The sequence below is a fragment of the Plectropomus leopardus genome, chromosome 10 (genome assembly GCF_026936395.1).
Source record: "Plectropomus leopardus strain MGB_pleo_1.0 chromosome 10, ASM2693639v1, whole genome shotgun sequence".
Taxonomy (NCBI): Eukaryota; Metazoa; Chordata; class Actinopteri; order Perciformes; family Serranidae; genus Plectropomus; species Plectropomus leopardus.
Window position 1 is genome coordinate 22,930,533 of NC_142185.1, and position 23,835 is coordinate 22,954,367.

Here is a 23,835-nt window from a genome sequence, read left to right on the forward strand (position 1 = left end):
GAAAGGTGACAAAAGTATGTAATTATATTAATACACTTTAGATGGTGTTAAAAAGGAAGTAACAGGCTTATCACTGCCTCACTTTAGTGCAGGTACTTTCCAACACTTGCTTTTTTCACTATCTGTATAAAGCTTTTCTATTATTAGACCTACTTTCCATTGGTAACTATTGTATTATGTTACTGAGACTATAAAAAGATTTTCTATGATAAAAATAGGCTCCTGTTCTCAGGTGCAAAAAGCACCACAGTACCAAATAGCTGTCTACTGTTTGTTACGGGCCCTATTTTAATATTCATATTGCACAAAAGGCCTGCAAATGCCACAAACATGTTGATGACATTTGATGTCGGCTAATAGGTAGTCAGAAGCTTTACTAACTGGTCTGTAAGAATATCGCCCTCTGAGATTTTTCTACAGTAGCCTATTGACCACTTTTCAGACTTGTCACTTTCAATTACATGCAAACAGCAAAATACAACTTATCAAATGAAAGGTGCTGGAGTAAATTAAGTACACTGGACTTTTTTCTCCAGATTTACACAGAACAAACATTAAAAAGTCATAGCAATTGTGAAGCTAAAGATAAAATACGGATAATGTTCACTATAAATAGCTTTGCATGTTCTCAGATAAAACATGTGGGTGAAAAGTCACAACGTACAGGCTGATCTTTGTTTGACTTCAGTCCTGACTCACAATGTCAATATAGTCCATGAGTTGTCACAAGAGAAGAATGACCAGTATTTGTCAATTCATAACTGCTTCTGTTGTACAAATACTAATAGCCCCTGAAATTGGGCTAAAATTGCGAGCTTCATTAATTGCAAGCTTTAATTTTAAGCAGAGTCCCAAATCACTGTTCTAATCTTATTAAATGACATCTGTTTATTTTAATTTTATTCCGTAACATACAGCATATATATGTGTGTCATGTCAGGACATTGCAGTCTCTCGAATTATACACTGATACTAAAACATAAAACACTGTCATTGACATGATTATCTGAGTTTTGTACCACAGGCAGGTTCAGAGATGTTTGCATAATACAGGAGCTCCATCTAGAGAGTAGAACATGTATTTGCTAGATCCTGTGTGCACAAAGCTGAAAACTCAGTTGGAATTGTATTATATTCAGAACCATTAAACAGAAATACAATTAATTTTGTCATGATGACATTTTTATTAAGACCTACAACTAGAAATACAGAACTACATCTTATGTGACAGGGCCGCAAGAAGGTCTCACATTTATTATAAGAGGACTTAATGTTTTGTTTTGTTTTTTCGCCTGTCAAGATATAATTCCGGTAGCTCGGTATTCATGATAGCGGTCCTTGACTCTGTCCCACACATTAATCATTTTTAGATTAATTTATCTGATTAGGAACACATGAAAATAGTCCCAACAATCCAGACAGATGAGGAAGAGGTGTAAAAGTTTCTGTGTTAAACTGGTGCAAAAGATCAAATTTCATATTCAAATCAGAATCTTTTTTGCCAATAAAAAGGAGTCTTCCAGTAGAATTAATAGATGTTTGAGTTTTTAAATGCACTCACTTCTTTAACTTTGCTGCCAACAGGAAATGATAATTAATAAAAGGAGCCTTTATCAGGCCTCATAACACCCAAGATCATTGTTATTGGCAACTTGGGAGGATGGCTTCAATGACCTAGTTAGAATTGTTTATTAAAGTATGACCTAAATTTACATAAAAAATCTGACAATTTGCACCCAGAATATCTGTTACAAAAGCTGTCATTAAAGAATAAGTCCAGCTAGAATATTGACTTCGATTTGTGTGCAATCACAATCAAAAATGCTTTGTTGATATTGAAATTGAGTCAAGTTTAATGACATGATGACACATTTAATGAGTTTAATTTAATGACCCTTATTTTTCCACAATGTGGAGGGGAGAAACTGTGAATTTATGGGGGAAAGAACTGTGTAGCAAGCTTTGCTAAGTAAAAAAAAAACATTAAAAAAGACTAAGTAAGTAAGCATCCACAACAGGCTTATCGCAGATGTATCAATATTGAACTGTCAGCCAATACGTAAGAAGAATTTCTAGTTTGTCCATCATTAAGCACAGACAAGTCAATTTTTCAAAATGAATGAATAGAGGAAAATAGAAAAACAAATTAAATAAATAAATGTGACATCACAAAAAAGCTTGTCTGTAAAAGTGAGTTTTTAAGAGGTGATTTAAAAGATGTCACTGATTCCAATAATAGGTATAGGGGGGACAAATGTACATGTCCATACAATGTACATTCCTGAAATCCACACCTGTGTTGTTTCCTTGTCATGCTGTGACATGCAAAAAAGTCTCCTGGGGGAAAAGACCCATAATTAACTCTAAAGCTGTGCCAAATGTCATGGTATGTGCTTAAAGCAAGCATAGGCTACTAGCCCTGTAATACATATTTCACAAAAAAACCCAAAAAAAACCTTTTTTATCTACAATAAAACAAATAAATCACGTTTTGTTTTGGTTTTAGGTTCACTATTATAGACTGCATGGGTACAGTGTGCAGTTCACTGTCAAATATCTGGCAGTGAGGTGAGAGGTTTGTAAACACAGCACATCCTGGACTGTACCAAAGCCCGAGGGCAGTGAGTTCAATTTAAACTCCCCGTCTCCATTTTGAATTTGCAAGATGAGAAACTGGTTTCTTTTTGCTTTCGGCGAGAATTGAGCTTAAAACTTTTGCGCGTATTGACTTTTTGACGACGGTTTAAAGACAAACATCTCTTTAATTATATAAAACACCCCCGCCCCACCCCTCCTCTATGCGGAAGTGAACCTTCCCTCTGCGTTCAGCTCTGAATCAGCTGAGTTTGAGGATCCCGCCCCGCTGTGACTATCAGCCCTGCTGCTCTGAGGATGGTTTATGAAAAACTCATCCCCAAAACTGATTACAGGTTCACAACCTCGTTTCCTTTAGCTATGTTAGCGTGAAGGATGCACCACGAGGACCGGACTGTCGCTTCTTTGAGTCGGACCGCTTTGAACGGAGGGCTATTGTTTCGCAGTTGGTGAGTCATTGATGAACCTGACAGCTAGCTAATTTTGTTTACGGCGATGCTCTAACAGCATATGTCTTGTCATAACTAGAGCACTCTTATTATTTCTACTGACTCTTAAAAATGAAACTCAGACGTCTAAACATTACGTTAACGTTTTAAACGGCTAGCTAGCTAACATTATGTATTTAAATTTTAACGAAAATAAGCTAACGTTAGCTGTACATTAACCTATTTAACACAATGTCAGTGCACTTGTTTCCTGCTCTTGAAGGCAGTGATATTATCATCCAGTCTGTGGTCGTGCAGTTACATAATAGCTGCAGCTCTGTTGATGCTTCAGTACATTCAAAGGCCAAAAGCTGCAGCAGCCAGCTGTCATTTGGCCACAGTTTGTGTTGTCTTCTCTCTTTTCCCCCATTCTTTATTAACACAACTGAGTGTAACAAAAAATAAACAGTATACAAGTTAACTTATCCTTAACAAAACAAAGACAAAACAAAACAAGGGGATATTATGGTGTATTTGTTAGGGACATACAGCATGGCAACTCTCAGATGTATCATGACATAAAAAAAACCCAGAGGATAGCTCTTAAAAACATTACTAAAACACTTATTTCCAAAATGTTCAGTATCCTTAAAAAAAAAACAAAAATTTTAGTTTCTTCATTGCTTACATTGATGTATGAAGTACTTTGTCAAAATCACTACCAAAAATATTACAAAAATTGCTTTGTCTCCTTTTGTTGGGCAAACACCACATTTTCTTAAAATAATGTAAAGTCTTTACAGATATGGTTCATGATAAATCTACAGATGTCCTTCCAAATTTCACAGTGTGAGAATAACATCAAATTTGTGTTGTGTTCTCATCTGTAATCTCACAGTTTAACAGCCATCACATTAAAGCCTGGTGTGGTGGTGGTGTCAGTCAGGTGACACAGTCCAAAGCGGGGCTTGTTGTGTGCCACAGTGCCTGTGTCTCAGAGCACACACCCCTGTGCCCCTGTGACAACAGCCTGTAGAAATGCATGGTTTTATTGCACTTTTGCTGATACATGTAATGAGGAAGTGAGAGCGTACATTTAGTTCTGCTTGGCCTTCCTAATTTGATAATCTGTCAAGCTGTCACCTGTGGTTAAGCAGGTTCTCAGGTTCCTCATTTGCTTGAAGGTTGCACACAAATAAGTGGAGTCTTTGTAGGAAGAATTATGGTCAGTATATTAAAAAAAAAAAAAAATATTACGTGAAAGGTTATTCCAGGATTACTCAAATTGCTTCTTGAGGGAAATGGCCACTTTTGCAAAATGACAGGAGGTCAGGGGTGAGACGCAGCACACAAGTCAGGTGTCAAAGGAGCATTTATAGGAATTGAAGATATTCAAAGCTTAGACCGGACCTCTGTCAGGGGAGTCTGTATGTCCTCTCCTGGCACTTTCTTTGATAATAAAGCTCTATCTTGATGTTTTTTATGCACTCTGGCACATTATTTATGTTGAAAGTACCCCAGAACTGCAAGTTTAGTATCACTGGGTTATTCTCTACATTTGCTCAACACAGTTATCAAACAGGATATTCAGCTGTTCTTGCCACCTAATGCTAAAACAAGTATGTTACAGGAAACAGTTGTGTACAGAGCCATGATCAGGTGGCCTTCATTCCCAGCGCCTATTGTTCAAGAGAACGTTGAGGATCATTTTAAAATGTTTTTAAAACAACACAAACATGTAATGCACTATCGGTAAACTGTTTTCTTGAAATCAAATGCGTGGAAGCATAGTATGGATTGGATATGGTCAGTCAGACATGGATTTATGTTTATAAAGAATGGCTATTCGTTTGAATGAAGGTCAAAGTCAAGTCTATTGTGATTTAATTATAATTTCATATTTGGCTCAGTTTTTGTTAAATGGATGACAGTTTCCTTTCTGCACTCAATGTTAAAATGACAAGAGTATCTGTTTTGTTTGTTGTGTTTATCTGTGGTATTGTTTTAAGTGTATATGAAGAATATATGTGTGGACACCAGGAAGAATAGCCAATGTTTCTGCTTCTGCTACTGGAAATCCCAATAAAGAAAGAAAGAAGTTATCAAGTGCTGAATAGCATCACCTCATCTAGGGGTATTTTGCTATGTAGTGTGACTTTGTTTTTACGTATTGTGTCTTTAACCGCTCCTACTTTTGATATGGAGACTGTCAGTGTGGAAAGGTTAATCCACAGTGAGGGCTGTCACCAGGATTTAGCTGCAGTCACGGGTACAGCATGTGGCTTTTACGGATTAGTGTTTTGATGTTTTTAGGCTGGTCTGGTCAGAAATGACTAACCACGTGGCAAATATGGTATTTACAATTTGATAAATTCAAAACACATGTTTGGAAAAAGTGACTTCTTTTTTTATGCATAATCAGTGAAAGGCAGTAATGAGTGCTTGATAAAAAGGACATGGTAAAAAAAAAGAACAGTGTGCAAAGTCTGGCATATTACTTAAAAGCCAGTGCTGTAGGGAAACATTTTTCATAAGGGTGCCTGATAAATATGATTGACTGAGCCTGAGTTTAGCTTACTGCAATCATAATGTTATTGTGTTTATGTTGGCCAATAAGTAACAGGAAATTGCACTGTATGAATCCCAAAATGAGTACTGCTAAACGAAAAATATAGTAGTAGGAATTGGTAACAGTCTATTTTAATGACCAAAAATCTACTTAATGTGGGCTTGTCCATACCGCAAACTTGTATTGTTTATTACAGTTTAGTACAGTGTACTATGTTTAGAATATTGAGATTTTTATTATGTAATTATTTTAATATATAATTAAGTATTTTTTCAGATTTTTCTCTATCTCTTATTTGTTGTTGTTACTGATTTACTTTTCAGTCAGTTCATTGTATAGAATGTGTTATAATGTTTATTTGCCATGTAATATTTGGCCAAAGTTAATCCATCAGCTGCAAAATGTCCTATCAGAATATGGCATTATATCAGTGGCATGTTGTCGATATATTGTAATCTGATCAGTAAGATTCCTTTTGATATTGGCCTGAAAAAAATCTGTACTGGACTATATGACTGAGAGGGTCTTCAGAAGGACTTTGGGAATCCCTGTTTACCTGCTGACAGTGTTTAAGGCTAAGCAAGGAGAGGAGAAGAGGTATACTCCTGAGTCTTCATCCCTCTGCATCACTTGGATATTTAATTTCTTTATCCAATTATCTCTTCAGTTTTCTCAGTCAAGTGTGCCGAGTCTTCTGCTGCTTTCAGTATGCAGCTAAAATACCGCAAATTGCTTGATGAATTAAATTAAAAAAATGAAAGACAATTATTGCCAACGTCCTTTTACTGAACATATTTAACATTTAACTGAACACAAATGGCACCAATAAAAAGGGGTTTTCAACTGACACTCCTTCAGCTAACTCAAAAATCCCTGATGGCAATTTCACAGTCTTTCACAATGTGTTTATTGTGCAAGTTGACACTGCGATAACAATAAAAAACAACAATGCATTGTGCAGCCCTACAAAGAACCCACATTATGAATGCATTTGTAAACTTAAGCCAACAAACGTTGGGCATTTGTATTTCATAAATGACTCAAAAGATTGATCAGTTATCAAATTTCCAGTGATTATTTTTCTATCAATCAGCTGATCGTTTCACCGCTGATACACAGTCACCCTGAGCAGCGCGTGTTGTCGTGTTTGTCCACGATGGTAAAGCTCCTCTCAGCTCAGGCAGTGAGTCCAGATGTCTGTGCTCCTCTAATCCTGCCTTCCCAATCCCCCACACATCTCTCTGTTTAGCTTTTTTCAAATACACTACATGCACACACGCTCACGCCACCGTCTTTGCCATGTGCTCAAAAGCAAGAAAGCTACTCTTTCTAGATTACACAGCAGCCCCGATCCGAGTTTGATGCCCATTTGATCTTGAATATCAGCCCATACTGAGTCCTGAATACATTTCTTTACCTGGATAATACATCTGCACAGTGCATACTTCAAGTACCTTAAAGTTATTAAAATGAATCCAGTGTATATGCTTGACAATTTGATAGCTCTGCAGTGCAATACAAGAAAAATGTCTGAATCCAAACAGTTTCTTAAGTCTTTTTTTTTAATTTTATTTACACAAAATAACAAAGTAAGCAAACTAAAAATATGTTTATAACACCTGTGTGATGGCAGAATACTGTTTCCATCTGATCAGAACCCCCCTATTACACAGTATGTTTAGCTGTTTGGTATTTTGTTTCTAAGTTTAATGTGTTGTTTTCCTAAAATCATACTCTTTTGCTGTTACAATTCATCCTCAGGACCTTTTATAAAGATGCACAAATCAGTTTTTTCTATTAGATGCTAAATGACTTGTAGTGACGAGCCCAGGGAGAATTATCACCCAACCTGCAATTTTATGTTCAGTCTCACCGCGATATAATCAACCTCCCAGCCACAGCACACAGCCGTGTTCCCTGAAAAGACTTTACTGGCCTGCACCAAACTGCGGACAAAAGATGCTAGCGAATGTAGTGGCGCATTCAACTCCTAAAGAGCCCTTCAGGAGCTGGTGAAGACCAAAACAGAGCTGAACAGAAAGTTAATATTGGATTTCTATTCATCAGGTGGCCAGAGACACGGTTTGAATGTTTATCTGCATCTGCTGGATGTGTGCTATGACAACACTATATGTCATGAGGTTATGTGTCAGAATTGCCCCATGTTTCCCCCAGGAGGCCTAAAAACCCTATTAATGCTGCTTTACCTGTCACTGTGTAGACAAGAGAGAAACAAGCGATTTCCTGTGCCTGTTTGCACGCAGCTTGTTTTTCTCTGGAAGTGCATGCATGGTCTCACAGTTTGTGTCAGCAGGACTCCTCCTTCCTCAGACTAAGAAACAGAATGAACCAGTCATGAATAAGGACATTTGTCTCCACAGCCTCATCATGTATATGATGTCAGCGAACAGAGCTTAATTGGCTAATTTAATTTGCTATAATCAAGCCTCAGAAGCAGAAGGGCATCCAGAAGGTTGCAGACAGACAGATGCTATCACAGAGTTGATTGACCTTACCTCTTGATTGTCTCGCCTCTTTCCAGAAATATTGTGCTGAATATGCTGCGATCAGACTGATGCATCATGGATCCCGAGGAGTTAGAACTGCAGAATGACTACCGTTACCGTAACTATGCGTCGGTCATTGAGAAGGCGCTGCGAAACTTTGAGTCCTCAAGTGAGTGGGCAGATCTCATATCCTCCCTGGGCAAGCTCAATAAGGTACGTTATCATGCACAGTGTGGACTCGATGAGTAGAAATAGTGTTAAAGCTAAGATCTTCATCTGGATGTCACAATAGTGTTTGCAGTTTTGCACTGTTGATGTTTTGCAGGTGTCATCTTGATAGCTGCTTTGTGTGTTTCAGCTCTCTGTTCTTAAGAAATAGTTCTCGTTTCTTCTTGAACTCTCCTTGTTATACACCCTAGTTGCTTTAGACTCCCAGCTGTTTGTTTTAGGGAATAAATGTGCCACTTTTCTTTCCCCTTACGGAACATGTGTTTACTTTGGAGTGCCTTTATGTGTTTATTCAAAAACATTAGTCCTTAAAGTACACTGATCTACAGGAAACCCCTATATGGCCAATACTAAACCCAGAAACCCAGAAATGTTGTTTCCTGTAAACATTTATGATGGAAGGCCTAGTGGATGAAATAAATTTTGGTTGCTGTGAGTTGCATGTTGGGCAATTTGCATATTTGGCAAAACAAACTAATTTGTTAATTACCAAAAAGCAAAACAATAATTTTGCTTCTGATTAACTTAGAAAGTTGACCTAAGAGACTAAGTCCATGTTTGTGATGTCCAGAAATTTACCTGTTACCATAGTGTAGTCATGCAGTGTTTCCTTAATAGCACAATCTGCATAAATTGTGTGAAAAATGGGTCAAAATTGGAAAAAAGTCGGACTTTTAGTTGACTTAGAGAGGTGAAGTTTAAATGTATGTTTCCGTATCTACAGATGCATCTTTTGCCATAATTAAATCATGCAGTGTTTTCTTATCAGCATAAATAGCAGGAGTGTAGCAGTACACAAAGAAGCAGTAATGCAAAAGACAGAACGGCCACATGAGACTGGAAGTTTGTATATGAAGCAAAATTACAGCTATTTCTGTTTTTGGTATTTGTCTTTTTAAGCTCATTACGCAAATTGCCCAACATGCAACTCTTGGCAACAAACTTTTATTTCATCCAACAGGCCTATTGATGATATTTCAATCCTAAAAGTTCATAGGAAACAACATTCTGGGTCCAAGAAATTTCAACTTGACTACACAGAGAAAGCCAGAGAAAGACACTTTTCTTCTCTTCCAGTGTGCATGTGTCTGTTCCTTTGTCTTCCTGGATGGTTGTACCAAAGTCTAACTTAATATGTAAACTTTTAGGTTCATTGCCAACACATTTATTTCTGTGTCTCTTTCTTTCAGGCATTGCAGAGTAACCTTCGCTACTCCCTCCTGCCTAAAAGGCTGATAATAGGGAAGCGTCTCGCCCAGTGCCTGCACCCAGCACTGCCAAGCGGAGTACACCTCAAGGCTCTGGAGACCTATGAGATCATTTTTAAAATCATTGGAACAAAATGGCTGGCCAAGGATCTGTTCATTTACAGGTGAAGAGGCATAAATCCTTTATTACATCAGTGAGAGAGCCGGCCTCATTATGTGTGCAGCTATGTAATGTGTGTGTTTGTGGTTTCAGCTCAGGATTGTTCCCGCTGTTGGGCCATGCAGCCATGGCAGTGAAGCCTATGCTGCTGACACTGTATGAGCGTTACTATCTCCCGCTGCAGAGGGCTTTGCTGCCCAGTCTGCAGGCCTTCATAACAGGATTACTGCCAGGTCTGGAGGAGGGACTGGAAGTGTACGACAGGTACATAGCACATACTGTTTTTGTAAGAAGAAAATATCACAAACTAGTATTCTATATTTAGCTAATATTGTCAACAAATCCCAGGAAAAGACCAAACCCAACAATGAATTTATCCCGCTGATAGGTTTTGTCTGTGTGTTCAAAGTTGGATATAGCTATTTCTCTGTGGCACAGAGTGACATTGTCGTCCTAAAACAATTAAAACCTGGTCAAATAGCCACACTGATGGACTGGGTGACATGTTCCTTCATTATGTTAAAAATGGGCTCTTAAGTTTATTTTGAGTCAATCCCACAGAAAACACCCTGCTGCCTTAAATACTCGGATGTTGCAGAATGTTTATTTCAGGGTTCCTGTGGATCCTTAAATAGTCTTACAAAGCATTGAACTAATTAATATAAAATATAAAAGTTAGGCCTCAATTGATTAAATTAAAAGTCTTAATAATGCTAAAACATGGGAAGAAGGATTTTATGAATAGGATTTTTTGACATTGCATTGTAAAATGTAAAAATAATTGAAAAAAAAACTATTTAAAAAAACAATAAGTTTCCTAATGCCTCTTGCATTATCATCACACATATTCTACATAGTATAGTAGCACCAACAACATTAGTATTTTGTTTCTGGTTGTGATGCTCAGAGCAGAGGATCCACTGTCTCTTATCTAGCTGTCACTGTATCCTGGACAACAGGGGAAGTTTAAATTCAACAAAATTGGCTATTTAACCGAGACTTGTCTGGTGTCTTTTATGCAAAAATGAAATAAGAATAAGAAATAAATCAAGCTCAGCACAATGGGAATTAAGGCAGTGGAATCCCACATGTAGAGTGAGAAACACTTTTGGTATGAAAACCTACCAACAAGTGGCCAATATTTCCCAGTTGTGTTCCACCCTCAACTCTGCCACAGGACAAAAAAGTTGTGATTTATGTTAAACTAAATATTTGGGGAAAATCGTACCTTACCCTGAATAATGAAGGTCTGTTCATGTTTTGTTACCCCTCAGTTTTGGTTATTCTAAAATTGATCTTAAAGTCATTATGAATGGCATTTAAAAAAGTCTTAAAAAGTCTTAGATATAATTTGCCTTTAGCTGTAAGAGCCCCGTATTAATCAGCAAGTGAAAACAGTCTTGCAATATGCAGTTTACTCCTGTCCCAGTGACCTTTGCTAAAAACTGCAGTGCCCAGTTGTTTTTAAACTACTTTTTGTTATTCTGAAAGTTAGTGATGCATTACAGAAGGAACAGATGGGCTTGGGGCTGAGAGCCACAGACCGGGCAGGGAAGTGAGAAAGTAAAGAGAGATGGACAGTCTTGGTTTTCTCGTGGGATTTGTTGGCAGCCTTTTTCGTGACAATATAATACTTTGCCAACAGTACAGCGGCTACAGAGTGATTCAGCTAGTGTGGGTACCCTGGAACATTGGGGTTTATTTTTAGTTGATCTGGCAATCTTTACTGTTAATGTTACACTAAACATACACAGTGGTGGATGTAGACAGGAGGCGAGTTTGTATTTACAACTTTCTACAGAAGTACCCGAGCACCAAATATGCTGACACAGACTTGCTCTAGGTGCTTTTCAGGGTAATTTTGGGTGAGTCAGTCGACCTGTTAGTGTTGTATACTGCCTAAACAGTACTGCAATACAGACACGAGAGGATTTTGATCAGAATTGATTGGTGTGACATCACTAACCACAAGGTCAGCCTGCCTATCAGAAATATAGATTTATTAGTGGGTGTACTGCTGAATGAGTTGTTATCATTTTGTCCTCTCTCTGTGTCCAGGACTGATGCGTTGCTGCTCAAGTTGTCCCTGTTGGTGGGTCAGCATGTGTTCTATGGTGCGCTGTGGGGTAGTATGCTGGTCACCCCCATGGTGCGACTGCCCGCTTCGGTCTTTATTGTCACTCATTTTGACTGCATGGCTTCTGTGCGCCAGCAATCATACATGCTGGGCTACGACCACAGACAGGTGGTGAGTGTTATTGCACTTATGGATTACCAAGCACATTTAATAATTCTGGGGTTATTTTTGAATTGTGGACATATTTTAGTCATGTTTCACTTCAGTACCACAGTCTGCTTCGTCATCAACTTTTATCATCTAAACGTCTGTTGACTTCTGTCTGTCTTCAGATAAAGTCAGTGTGTCTGTCTCTGCAAGATACAAACGTCCTGGTGCAAAGGAACATGCTGGAAATCCTGCTCTTCTTTTTCCCCTTTGCTATATGCATGGTAAGTGCACACACACTCACACACTACAGGTTTATTTTTTCATTCAGTTCACAAAAGCGCGCACATGCAGATTATCAAAAGACTAGGTGCTGGACAAGAGATGATCCAAGAAAAGAAAAAAACAAAGCCTGCACACTTGATTATGCTGCCATGAATATTAAATATAACCTTGGTGTTAATTATATCAAAAATTCATGGGAGCATAATCTAGTGTGCTAGTGTTTTTTTTTCATTAAACCCATATTTAACCAGGTAACTCCTGTTGAGATCATCAATCTGTTTTTCAAGGGAGACCTGAAAAGACTAGTAAAGAGTTTTTTTTCCATTTCTACTCCTTAAATCACTCTGCAAACATAATTAGATTCAGTTTATTTAGGGAGAAAACAGGAATGATCCTTTAGTTACAATTATATGCAAACATATGTTGCTGCTGCTTGAAAATACTGTGTATTGGTTTCATAAATTGTCTCCAGTACTACCTCTTTACGCTCTTCCTTTCTTTTCTGTCCTGTCATTATGCTCATTATTCTTTCCTGTTGTTCCTCAGACCAACTGTTACTGTGTTGTGTTGGTTTAGGACCCAGAGCAGGCCGGTATCTCTATGACTGGTAAAGATATGGTGACCGTGGTGTCCGCAGCCTCACTAACTCTACTCCGCAGAGACATGTCCCTCAACAGACGCCTTTACGCCTGGCTCCTAGGTGATAATCATTGTAATATCCTTTAGTAATGAGTCAACACTAACTTTCCCAGTTTATAATGTTTGCTTGTATGTATGTATTTTTTCAGGGACTGATAAAAAAGGATTCATGGTGGCACCACACCCCACCCTCTCCACGACTATGGAGGAACACACGTCGTTCTACTTCAACACCTACTCCAAAGATTTCCTTGTGCAGGTAACTCACTCATGTGTTGGCACACAAAAAATAGACATTTGCATATTTAATGTAATGTTATTTGTCAATGTTTTTAAAGCAAAAGTTGGAGATTTTGGGAAATATGCTTGTTTGCTTCCTTGCTGAAAGTTAGAGGCAGAGATCGATACCACTCTCGTGCTTGTGTATGAAGATACAGTAATTAAAGCTACAGTGATTACAGTGATTAAGGAAAAAAAATCCACCTACGAGTACCTCTAAAGCTCATTAACGAAGACGTGATATACCATTTGTTTAACCCATAAAAAAAGCAGAAATGTAAAAATAACAAGTTGTGGTTTCACAGGGGGTTTAAAATATTTAAAAAATATTTATTTATTCATACATATCCATTCTGAATATTTAAGATTGTTTCAATACTCATTTTCTGCATTATAAATACACTGGTACCAGCCGCGCTTTCTCACTCTGATACTAACCAAAAAAGGAAAAATCATCGTTGTCATGTTATAGCCTTGTTATTTTTATCTTTGAATAAAAATTCTAACTTGTAGTACGCCCTCAATGTCAATTTTCCCCATGGAATGAAAAATTGTGTCTAATATCAGTTTATTATAAACTTTTGTGACAAATTAAAAATTCAAATATTGTGACAAGAGGTAGTCCTGCAACTAACTTCTGTCTAACTCTCTTCAAACAAGCATATTTCCCAAAATATCTAGCTAAACTAAACTAACAAAATGTCTTAACAAGCTATTTCTGTAAAAATTTTAAATGAAAGTGTACATTTCAGAGAGGAGAGTAAATTAGAGGAAGTGCAACTCACTTGTCACATGTTGGTCAGGTGTCTGTTTGAACAGTGTACAAATGTATGTTTGTCACTTGTTTGTCTTATTCTTGTCTGTTTGTTTCTGTGACCTCAGGCTCTAATTAACATCCTCAAACAAAAGGATATGGAGAGCGACCCAGAGAATGTGACTGGGCACCTCAGGCCCTTTCGCATCATCATAAGTCTGCTTGATAAACCGGAGATAGGTAGGCAGCACTGAGCAGTACATAACCACACATCAAAAAGATCAGGTCAGGGTTAATTTGGTTGCAGCTGGCTATGCAAACACATTTATCATTTAAAAAAAAAACCAAAAAAACATGATCACAAAATGCAACAATCTGGACAGATAACAGGGAAAATGGTACAAATTTTATGTAAAAGACTGCAGGAATCAGCTGCAGGAAACAGCTGAATGTTAAATACATAGAGTGCATAGGTGAGGAGATCACATGCAATTCAGGCTACTTATTTCTGTGCAAACAAAAAAGTCTTTTTATCTCTTGCCATCTGAGCAGGAAGTCTCAAAAGCTGTGGTTACACTTGTCTTTTCAATGCAACTTTTGTCATCCAATTATGCCAGGATGCATGAATTGTCAAGTCTGTGCATTCCAAGATCAGATCTTACTCTTATTGGAAATCCAATCATATGGACATCATGCCAAAGTGGTCTAGCTAGAATTGAGTTCAGATTTCAGTGAGGTTTAAACAGGATGTGGGCACGATTTGGGCATGTTAATTAAATGTGACTTTCTCATGCTGTGAGCGAGACCAAAGTGAAGACCAAGGCTGGAGCAGAGGTGCATTAAGAGTCTGTGGTCTGCGACTCTTAATCTAACATTTTACTGCTGCTGTGTCAGTTTGGACTCTTCCTCCCTTCGGTATTAGTATATTTGTTACTAATTTGGTTGTGAACACATTTCACAGAAGTCATTATTCATTTATTTTGTTATTAAAATCTTTTATTGTGAAGCAGCAAAATAAGGAGATGATAAGTTTTCATTTGCAATAATTTAACATGACTCCTTTCCAGCTAAAAGCAAACTTTAAACAGTAAAATAAAGCCGCTATCTGAAAGTGCAAACAAGGGCAACCATTTACTTATCAGTTTTGCACTCATGACAACAAACCACAATAACCACAAAAACCACAATCACTGTGCGTTCAGGCTGGTCTCACTGAAGCGCCGTGTGCAGACACAGATGAGCTCTGATCTGGCGTATCTGATTACAAAAGTCTCACTGAAAAAAGAAGTGTAACTACAGCTAAAGCCAACATTGTAGCACACACATTAAAAGAGTTAGTTTTTCTCAAAATATAGAAATGGTTTTGGACCGTTTTACATTTGGGTGTAAGCTCAGCTTGTTGTCAAACATGATACTCAACTTCATTCCCTCCCTTTCAGTTTCGCGTTGTGTGCCGACTTCTCATGTTCATTATCACGTCCTGGGGTTTAGATCAATCAATTCAGGACCTCCTCCACCATGGCGAAGTTGTCAACTAGTGGCTTATGACCTAGTTCCTCTCCTTCCAGGAGGCTTAGTACAGAATCATCATCAAATTTAATAATATGTCTGTTCTAGTATTTACTTTTGACTGCTGTTGAGCTCTCATACATTGTGACCGGTCTATGAAAAAGTCTAAAATCCATCCAGTAATATTAACGTCAAGACTGAGATTGAAAAGGAGTGTTTCTGCAAGCAGATGGGGCTGAATACCAAATTTCTTGATCCACCACTCTTGCTTAATGTCTCAGCTTTAATTCTCAGCATGTTTCACTGTGATAATGACAACGTTTCTGTGCAGGTCCAGTGGTCTTGAGCAGTGTGTTGCTCGAGGTGGTTCGAGCCTTCCACCGCTACTGTCATGAGATGGTGGGGAAGGAAACCAGCTCAGGGCTCTCAGGCAACCAGCTGGCCAGGTGACAGCGACAGATGCTCAGATATTCATTTTTGAATACAATTGTGCCTGAAAATGGCTGACAGGGAATAAAAATAACACTTTTCTTATTTTTCTTAAAACAGCAAGATAAAGGAGAATAAGAATGCATCGGAAATCATAAAGACGGTGAATATGCTCGTGAGCTCCATGAACAGTGAATACCTGTGGGAGTATATGACCCGGCGCTTCTGCACTTCTCTCAGGTATTGCAGCCTTATTTATAAATGGGAATTATACATGTAAAATTTTTTTAAAAGAGCAGTATTTTGTGCTAAAAAATGTAAGATTACAGGGGAAATTTACATTAACATAGTTTGCAGTAAAGCTTGCTTACAACAATAACATTAAAGATAAACAGTGGGTGAATTAAATTAATTGGCTCTGTGCAAATGAACTATGCCACAACTATGTTCAACACGAGTGAACTTTCCCTGTTTAACCTAAATAATCAACTGACAAGGATCACTGTGTTATTTCTTCACAGTAACAAAGATGACCCACCTATGCCTCCTCAGCAGGATCTCAATCACCCACCTCCATCTGTCACAGAAATGTCCAATCTCATCATTTTCCTGCTCGATGTTCTTCCTCTGGTAAACAACTCACACACTTTCTCACTATTGAGTCTCTCCTTTGAGGAACAAAACTGATGCTAATATTTCTTAAAAATCTAGATTTGCCTTAAATCTTTGGTTAAATGTTGACTTTTTGGCAAAATTCAGCAAATACTACAATTTTAAACAAATTAAAAAGCAAATTGGGGTTTGTTTTTTTTTGTCAAAAACAGTAAGCTTTATTTTATTGACCTTTTTTTGCATCCCTCCAGTACTCCGTTAAAGTTCAAACAAATATTGACTATTACTCAGCGCTAGTTGAACCAAGTCTGAGTCACACACACACCTAAAGAAATTTGTATACACAAATTGTGTTTTGCATATTTATTTTTTTCCCCCTCAGGAGCTTCATGCTGACATCCAGTCCCAGTTCCTTCCTGAGATGCTTGGCACCATGCTGCGGACGCTGCACAGCCAAATGGAGTTTGTAAGCCTGGAGGATGTCACACAGAGTCTACGCGCCTGCTTCAAGGTCCTGAGTAAGATCCAGATGCCTGTGGCTTATATGGACGCAGAGGCGGAGGCACAGACAGACGAGATGGAGTTACTGTCACCTGAGGAAGAGAGCAAAAAGACTCAGGTTAGACATTTTATAGTCTATGCCAATGTGCTTTACTTTTAAGTTTGATGTTTGACTGTTCCTTATCATATAAATTACTCTCCAGGATATAGAGGGGGATAAAGATGGCAGTGTTGGTCAGGTTAATGGTCACCTTGGAGATGAAGAGCCAAACAGAGATGGAGGAGACGAGGCAGAGCCTGCAGATGGTGTTTACCCAACGCTCAGGTCTGAAGACAGCGGATTGGGCATCAGCGCCTCACCATCAGAGCAGCAGCTCCCACCAGGGATGGGGATGGGTGAGGAGGGAGACGGAGTTTGCAATGAAGGTGAAGGTGTGTGGAGGAGAGGTGGCACTGTAGACACCATGACCCAGTGTCTGCAGGACATATTGGCCTTCATAGCTACAAGGTAACTCACTAAATCATTATCAAAGTAGCAAAGCAATAACCTACATGGATCTCCTTCATTATGTGTGATTTCCAAATATTTTAACTCCTACCATGTTTCAGATACCTGCTGGTGCAGGTGGAGGATGTCGGGGGACCAGAGGAAGAACCCCGGCCTGTCCTAACTGCTGTTCCTGTCGATCAGAAGACATTGTTGCCTGGCATAGGTGGACGTGAAATTAAAGACAAACTGTCTGAACTGTTCACTCCACACAAGCTTAAAGCTGAGCCAACACCTGACACCCCGCCCTTAGCAGCCCCAGTGGAGAAGAAAAAGGAGCGTGGGCATGTAGGGGGTCTGGACTGGGCTGCTGGCTATATGCCCCGCAGCAAGGCTGAGATCTCCGAGGCCTGTCGACAGGCCTTCACCGCCACTTGCCACCTGCTGCTAGAATGCACCACCTTCCCTGTCTACCTGAGCGAAGAGGAGACTCTGGTTCTCCACACAGAAATGTTTGACACCCCAGGTCAGCACATAGATGCTATTTTTGCAGCTGAGTTAAAACCGTTTGCTCTCTGTCTTGCTGTACATAAAGGGAGGCATGCACCTGTATTAATGGGGAGGTCTACAGCAGTCTAACAGCACCATAAATTATACTAATAACAGAAAGAAACAAAACGATCCATTTAATATCAGTATTTTAGCTTACTGATTTTTGATTCAGCTCTGAATATAACGATGCTGACATGTTAATGGTGGAGTGATATTTTTCGTGTACGCTGTCATGGAGATTTGATATGTCTAGTTTACCATTCAGATTGCCGGTCGGAACTACTTGTTGTATACTTTAAGTTAATCAGAGGTAATTTTTGTTTTCCACAGGTGGTGATGTCGACAGCCTGCCAGCATGGTTGAGGTCCTTGATGACGCTGTGCTGCCTGTCCAGGGACTACAACATCCAGCACACTGCAGTGGCGTCCCTGTTGGAACTCATCAACCACTCCCAGTCCTTAGCACTGGTCATCCAGGACAAGCATAGACGCTACCAGACGTCTGACTCCAACCCTCTGAGTGGGCGGCTGCAGATGGTCACTTTGCCGCCCATCTCCCCTGCTTTGCTCTGTGCCATAGAAGAGAACACAGATTTCTATCAGGTTAGCTTATTAAGGGTAAAATGTTTGTGTAACTCAATGCTGCAGTGTAAATGCAGTATTCAAGATGGTGTTTTTTGTTGCTGTGATGCAGAGGGTGTCCCAGGTACTGTGGAACCAGCTGGACACAGAGCGCAGAGAGCAGCATATTTCCTGTGTGGAACTCTTTTACAGGCTTCACTGTTTGGCTCCATCAGCGTCCATCTGTGAAGACATCATCTGCCAGGCGCTTTTGCACAAAGACAAGGTGTGTATGCCTGCACACACGCTGAACTACAATTTGTTCATTCATTTTAATGTTCTCCCAGCATCTTCTACATGTGTCAGTTTAACTGGGACACATAAACTGAGCTACAAGGAAATGTGATGAGTTGTTTTTGTCTGCCCCAGTCTGTTAGGCTGGAAGCACTGCACCGCTTTTCAGTCCTGTGGCACCTGACCCGGGAGATCCAGAACACCAGGACCATGTCTCTCAACCGCTCCTTTGACCGGTAAGTACATGCATAGTAGTTGATAAGTGGTGAAAAATGGAGGGTGATGTCTTTATTAATGTATATCACTGTGTCTCAGGCCTAGACCACATGTACACAGGTATTTTTAAAAACTGGATTTTCCCCTTCTTGGTTCTCAGAAAATTTCCCATCCACACACACACTGTTATAAATATAGCTTTGTCCAAATAAAAAACATAGATGCCAATATAACCATAACCCTAAAGCACAAAGAAGAAAATGTTAGTCAGTCAAAGCCTAAAAAAAAGGCTATTTCCAGAAGTGTACCTGAAGCAGTGACCTCCTAGCACATTTTGACGTCTCTGTTCATCAGTGCAGTGGAAGAGTAACTGTACATTTATGTGTAACGATGTAAAAAGTCCTGTTAGCAAGGTTAGAAGCAGCACTATTTCCGCCCCATCCCGCATTGCATGAACTGTCGCCTCATTTTTGATGCCCCATTGAGGAGATAAAGGTGCACTCTCTGACATTACAAGTCCAAATCTTAGATGGAGTTTTCATGCAGTTTGCCTGTATAGAAAAGGCCAAAATGCATAGAAAAAGCTAATTTTTCAAATATGTGTGAATAAGGCCTTGGTGTGTACATGTGCCAGTGCTCCTCTGATTTACCTGCTACACAAGGAGGCATTAGTGTCAGAGCTGCAAAGTGGGAAGTAGTGCAACAAATTGGGAAAAATTAAACTTGATGCAAATGTCCTTTAATATACTGACTGGTATTTCAGATGGAGGGATTGTACTTCACAGCAAATATACAGCAATTTAAAATGGCCCAAATGCTAACTCTGAGTATGTAAAATCTGAAGGAAGGTATCATGAGTTACATGATAAGTAATGTGTTTAAAAACTGCAGATTAAGTAAGATGTAACACATAGCCTGATTCTTCGTATCCATAAATCCAACTGAGAAACACTGACCAGTTTTGAACTACTTTGATTAAGGTGTGATTTTCCTTTGATTTCAGGTTCCTTTATTTACTTAATCTGACTGTTGGAGTGTGTGTCTCTCTCTCAGGTCTCTGTGTGTTGTGGTGGACACTCTGAGCTGCACTGATGGCTCAATAAGTGCAGCAGCTCAGTGCTGGCTGGTCAGGGCTCTTTCTCTCGGTGACGTGATTCGGATCCTGGAGCCTGTTCTGTTGTTGCTGCTTCACCCCTCCACTCAGCGCTGCTCCATTCAGAGCATCAAACAAAATCTCACCGCTGGTAAGTGCATCTTCCACAGCACATGTCATATAGTGAATAAAATTCCATGTCAGTGACTTAATAGGTTTGGCTGTATGTGTGTTTTGTTTTGTCTCGTAAAGGCAACCTGAAAGGTCTGAGCAACCGAAGTCGAAGCTCCACCAAAACTTCTGGGACATCTGCGAATGCCATGGCAACAGAGGTCACCACCTTAAATCTCATGAACGTTGTTGACCGGGAATCCCTGTGGGCAGAGTTAGACAGTGTCCCAGAGTCGGGGAAACTACCGGACCCTTTAGTGGTATCTAGGAGTGAGAGTGAAGAGACAGTCGAGGAGGAGCAAAGAGAGGAGGAAGAGGATGAAGCAGAGAGTGAACACACTGAGTCAGCTGACACTAGCGGTGCTCAGGTTTCCACTGAGAACTCCAGCTCCGGCTCTGTCCCCTCCAACAGCGTCGACGAAGGAGGCATGGTCAATGGTCTGCGGAGGACAGAGTCTGAGCACACACAGGCGTCTGATTCACTGTCAAGTGAGGATGAGGAGGATCTGGAGCTGGAGGCCATGGCCAGGTCTCGCCTTTTAAAACAGGAGCGTGAGAAGAGAGAGGCCATCGACTCTCTGTTTCGCCACGTGCTTCTGCATCCTGTGGCGGGAGGCTGGCGCCATCTGCTCCAAGGCTTGGCACTGCTAGACAGCCTGCTCAGGAGCAGCGCTGAGTGCCCTCTGGTGGACGCTCTCTCCTACACCTCTCTGGACACAAGCTCTGCTGCACATTTAAATCTCGTCTCCAACCTTCTGCAGCGCCACCAACAGGCTCAGGATGGTCACGGCTTCTATGGCTGCTTGCTTTCCCCGTCCTCCACCCCCTCTGTGCCGCCATCCCTGCTCATTGAACTGCTGGTGTCTTTGTGCCTGCGATTCCTGCGCTCCCATTACCCCTCCTATCTGAGCCTGGGTCCTCTTGACCTACAGGGAAACAGGGAGGTGCAGGTGAAGAGTGTGGAGGTGCTGACCCGGATGGTGAACCAGCTTGGCTGCAAGGTACGGGGACAAGAGAGCAATGGGGCCAGTCTGGAGCCCATCCGCAGACTCCTTTCAGAATGTAAAGTGCAGCAGTACGCCCTGCTAACACTTTCTGCATCCATGTATGTGAGCCAGAGGGGGACAGATAAAGGGTCACCCAAGGGTCTGGAGCTGCTGGATGAGCAGGGAGGCCTGTCAGAGGAAAGTCTGGTGAATCTTGGAGCAGGAAGCGGACAGGAGCAGTACCCCTTACAAATGGAATTACTGAAACTCCTCCAGGCTCTCATAATCCTGGAGTACCATGTGTGGCCCGGGGGGATAGTCTCAACAGCTGGGTCAGGTGGAGCATCTGCCCAACCCATGGAGCCTCGGGAATCACCAACAGCTACCACCCCGCTTGCTCGAGAGTGGCAAACTGCAGTCCTTTTTCAGCAGTCCATCAAGGCAGCGCAGTATGTCCAAAGTCACCCCATCACAGCCCAAGGGATGTTTGTTTCTGCTGCAGCCAGGGCTCTGCAGCCACAGTACGGCTATGGCATGCACCCCCACTGGGTGTCACTGCTGTGCTCCTGTCTGCCATATTTGGGTCGCTCATTAGGCATCATTGTGACTCCGCTCATTGGTCAGATCTGCAGGAACTTGGACGAGCTGGTCAAGCTCTGCGAGCATGATGGAGGAAAGACAAATCAGAGGTAGACTGAGCACCACTGAAAACACAGACACATGCTGACGTAGTTTTGTCTACTGTAAAGATTGGACAGCATTATTTTATTAAACCAGATACCAAGCAATTGAAATAAAATCTCTTTTTATCAATTATGACCTAGCCAAGAAGCCTTTAAAGTTGAAAAAACTGTTATCCACATATCAAAAAAAAAAGAATGTACACAAATAATTAAAAACACCCACAGATAAAAGGTATAAATTAATGCTATAATTATTGTGCTTTGTAGCAAGAACAGTTTGTGGTTAGGACCTCTGTTAACTTTTGTTTCAAGCTCGGTTAGTAAGATGATGGAGTCTAGATTGAGTCTATCCTGCATGTCATTCCAAGACCAAGATCCATGATACAGTAGACTTCTTTTCCCAGCGTCAGGCCTCATGGGTGGCACCTTTGGACAAGGACAGTTATTGGGTATAAGATTGAAGGTGTTTTGGAAGAATAGAAACTTAAAGCATATGTACATGGGTATAAAGGCCTAGACTATAGACTATATATGTGCAGTGATGAATTCTGTTGGCTGAGTTTGTCATATGTCTTAAGATTTTTCATTTTATTTTATCTGATTTTTTTTTTTTTTAGATTAGATTAATTCAAACATGCAAAATAAATAAAACATATAAGTGAGAAAACAAAACCAGAATGCACAGTAGACATTTTCAGCAACTAGCATAAGTCATTCATGTCCAACAAAAAGTAAGAAGAAGTGAGTACTTATCAAAGCTTAACCCTTTTTTATATTTTAATGGTGTTCACCATGCACATCTTGATCAAATCAAACAAAAATTAAACGTTCAAGATAAAACAAGAACAGTTCAATCTGATAAAAACACACACATACCCTAAGTGTGCCAAAATGTTGGGAAAAGCAAATCTGTGAGGGTTACCACCACAGTCTGTGACAAGAAAGGCCTGACAACAGAAGTTTGGGAGAAGAGAGAGAGAAACATGACATGTTTGTTATTTTAAATGTTAAGGGGTGACATTCAGGTCTCTCTCTTAACATGTAAGATTTTATGTCAACCAATAGTCAAACTCACAAAATAGCCATGACCCATATCAAAAGTAAATAGCCGTGGAAGAAAATTTTCCACTTCACAAGCACAATCAAACAGTACAAAGGCAAACTGCTTAGTTTGCCAGTATTATTAATAATTTAAGAAGATTATAAGTGTAAGTGTGTTTGTGTATATTGTGGTAAATGTGACATCACCAGCAGCAGCCATCAATTGCCAAGAACCCCAAATTCTGTCCTTTAAATTGTAGCTGCACATATTTTTTGGCTTTGCGACAAAGCTAATTTGATAGATTAAAAAAAATACAGTGAGGACACTTTTGTGCTTTAAGTGTTGTTGTATTTTGATGTATGTTTCTGTCTTCTGATCAGCCTGAGTGGAAGGAGGGAAAACATTGCGCCTGACTACCCTCTGACTCTGCTAGAAGGCCTGACCACCATCACACACTATTGTCTGCTGGACAATAAGAGGGTGAGGAATGAGGCACACACACATAAACATAAACACACAGATGTGTCATATGTAAGAGAATGTCATCACCCTTCTTCTTCCTCTTTCTCTCTCTGTCAGTCCTTTGTTGCTTGTGATCCTGTGGATGTCCGTAACGCACGCAGCGCTGTGATCGAGGCACTCCCGCACATGCTCAGTAGCATGACATTGTTATGGAGGGTGGTCATGAGAGAAGAATACCAGAGACGTGTATCTGACACAGCACAGAGCAGCAGACACACCTCTACCTCTGTGTACTTCAAAAGCACAAAGGTGTGTGTTACAGACGTGCATATTTTCTGCATTTTGTTTATGCCAGCACAAAT

The 23,835-nt window shown here is 40.1% G+C and overlaps 1 protein-coding gene across 1 annotated transcript in view; it reads left to right on the forward strand.

Annotated features, from left to right (window-relative positions):
* Positions 1–2,837: 2,837 nt before the first annotated feature.
* Positions 2,838–23,835, forward strand: part of dop1b (DOP1 leucine zipper like protein B) — a 28,508-nt gene continuing 7,510 nt past the window's right edge. The window contains exons 1-22 of the mRNA XM_042494013.2: positions 2,838–3,044; positions 8,135–8,312; positions 9,518–9,699; positions 9,789–9,959; positions 11,754–11,943; positions 12,105–12,203; positions 12,781–12,904; positions 12,993–13,102; positions 14,005–14,116; positions 15,717–15,831; positions 15,935–16,054; positions 16,336–16,444; positions 16,809–17,045; positions 17,131–17,435; positions 17,537–17,940; positions 18,297–18,568; positions 18,660–18,812; positions 18,956–19,056; positions 20,090–20,280; positions 20,382–21,975; positions 23,392–23,491; positions 23,591–23,782. Coding sequence (XP_042349947.2) covers positions 8,175–8,312; positions 9,518–9,699; positions 9,789–9,959; positions 11,754–11,943; positions 12,105–12,203; positions 12,781–12,904; positions 12,993–13,102; positions 14,005–14,116; positions 15,717–15,831; positions 15,935–16,054; positions 16,336–16,444; positions 16,809–17,045; positions 17,131–17,435; positions 17,537–17,940; positions 18,297–18,568; positions 18,660–18,812; positions 18,956–19,056; positions 20,090–20,280; positions 20,382–21,975; positions 23,392–23,491; positions 23,591–23,782 — 5,019 coding nt within the window. The 5' untranslated portion in view covers positions 2,838–3,044; positions 8,135–8,174. The remainder of the gene's footprint in view (positions 3,045–8,134; positions 8,313–9,517; positions 9,700–9,788; positions 9,960–11,753; positions 11,944–12,104; positions 12,204–12,780; positions 12,905–12,992; positions 13,103–14,004; positions 14,117–15,716; positions 15,832–15,934; positions 16,055–16,335; positions 16,445–16,808; positions 17,046–17,130; positions 17,436–17,536; positions 17,941–18,296; positions 18,569–18,659; positions 18,813–18,955; positions 19,057–20,089; positions 20,281–20,381; positions 21,976–23,391; positions 23,492–23,590; positions 23,783–23,835) is intronic.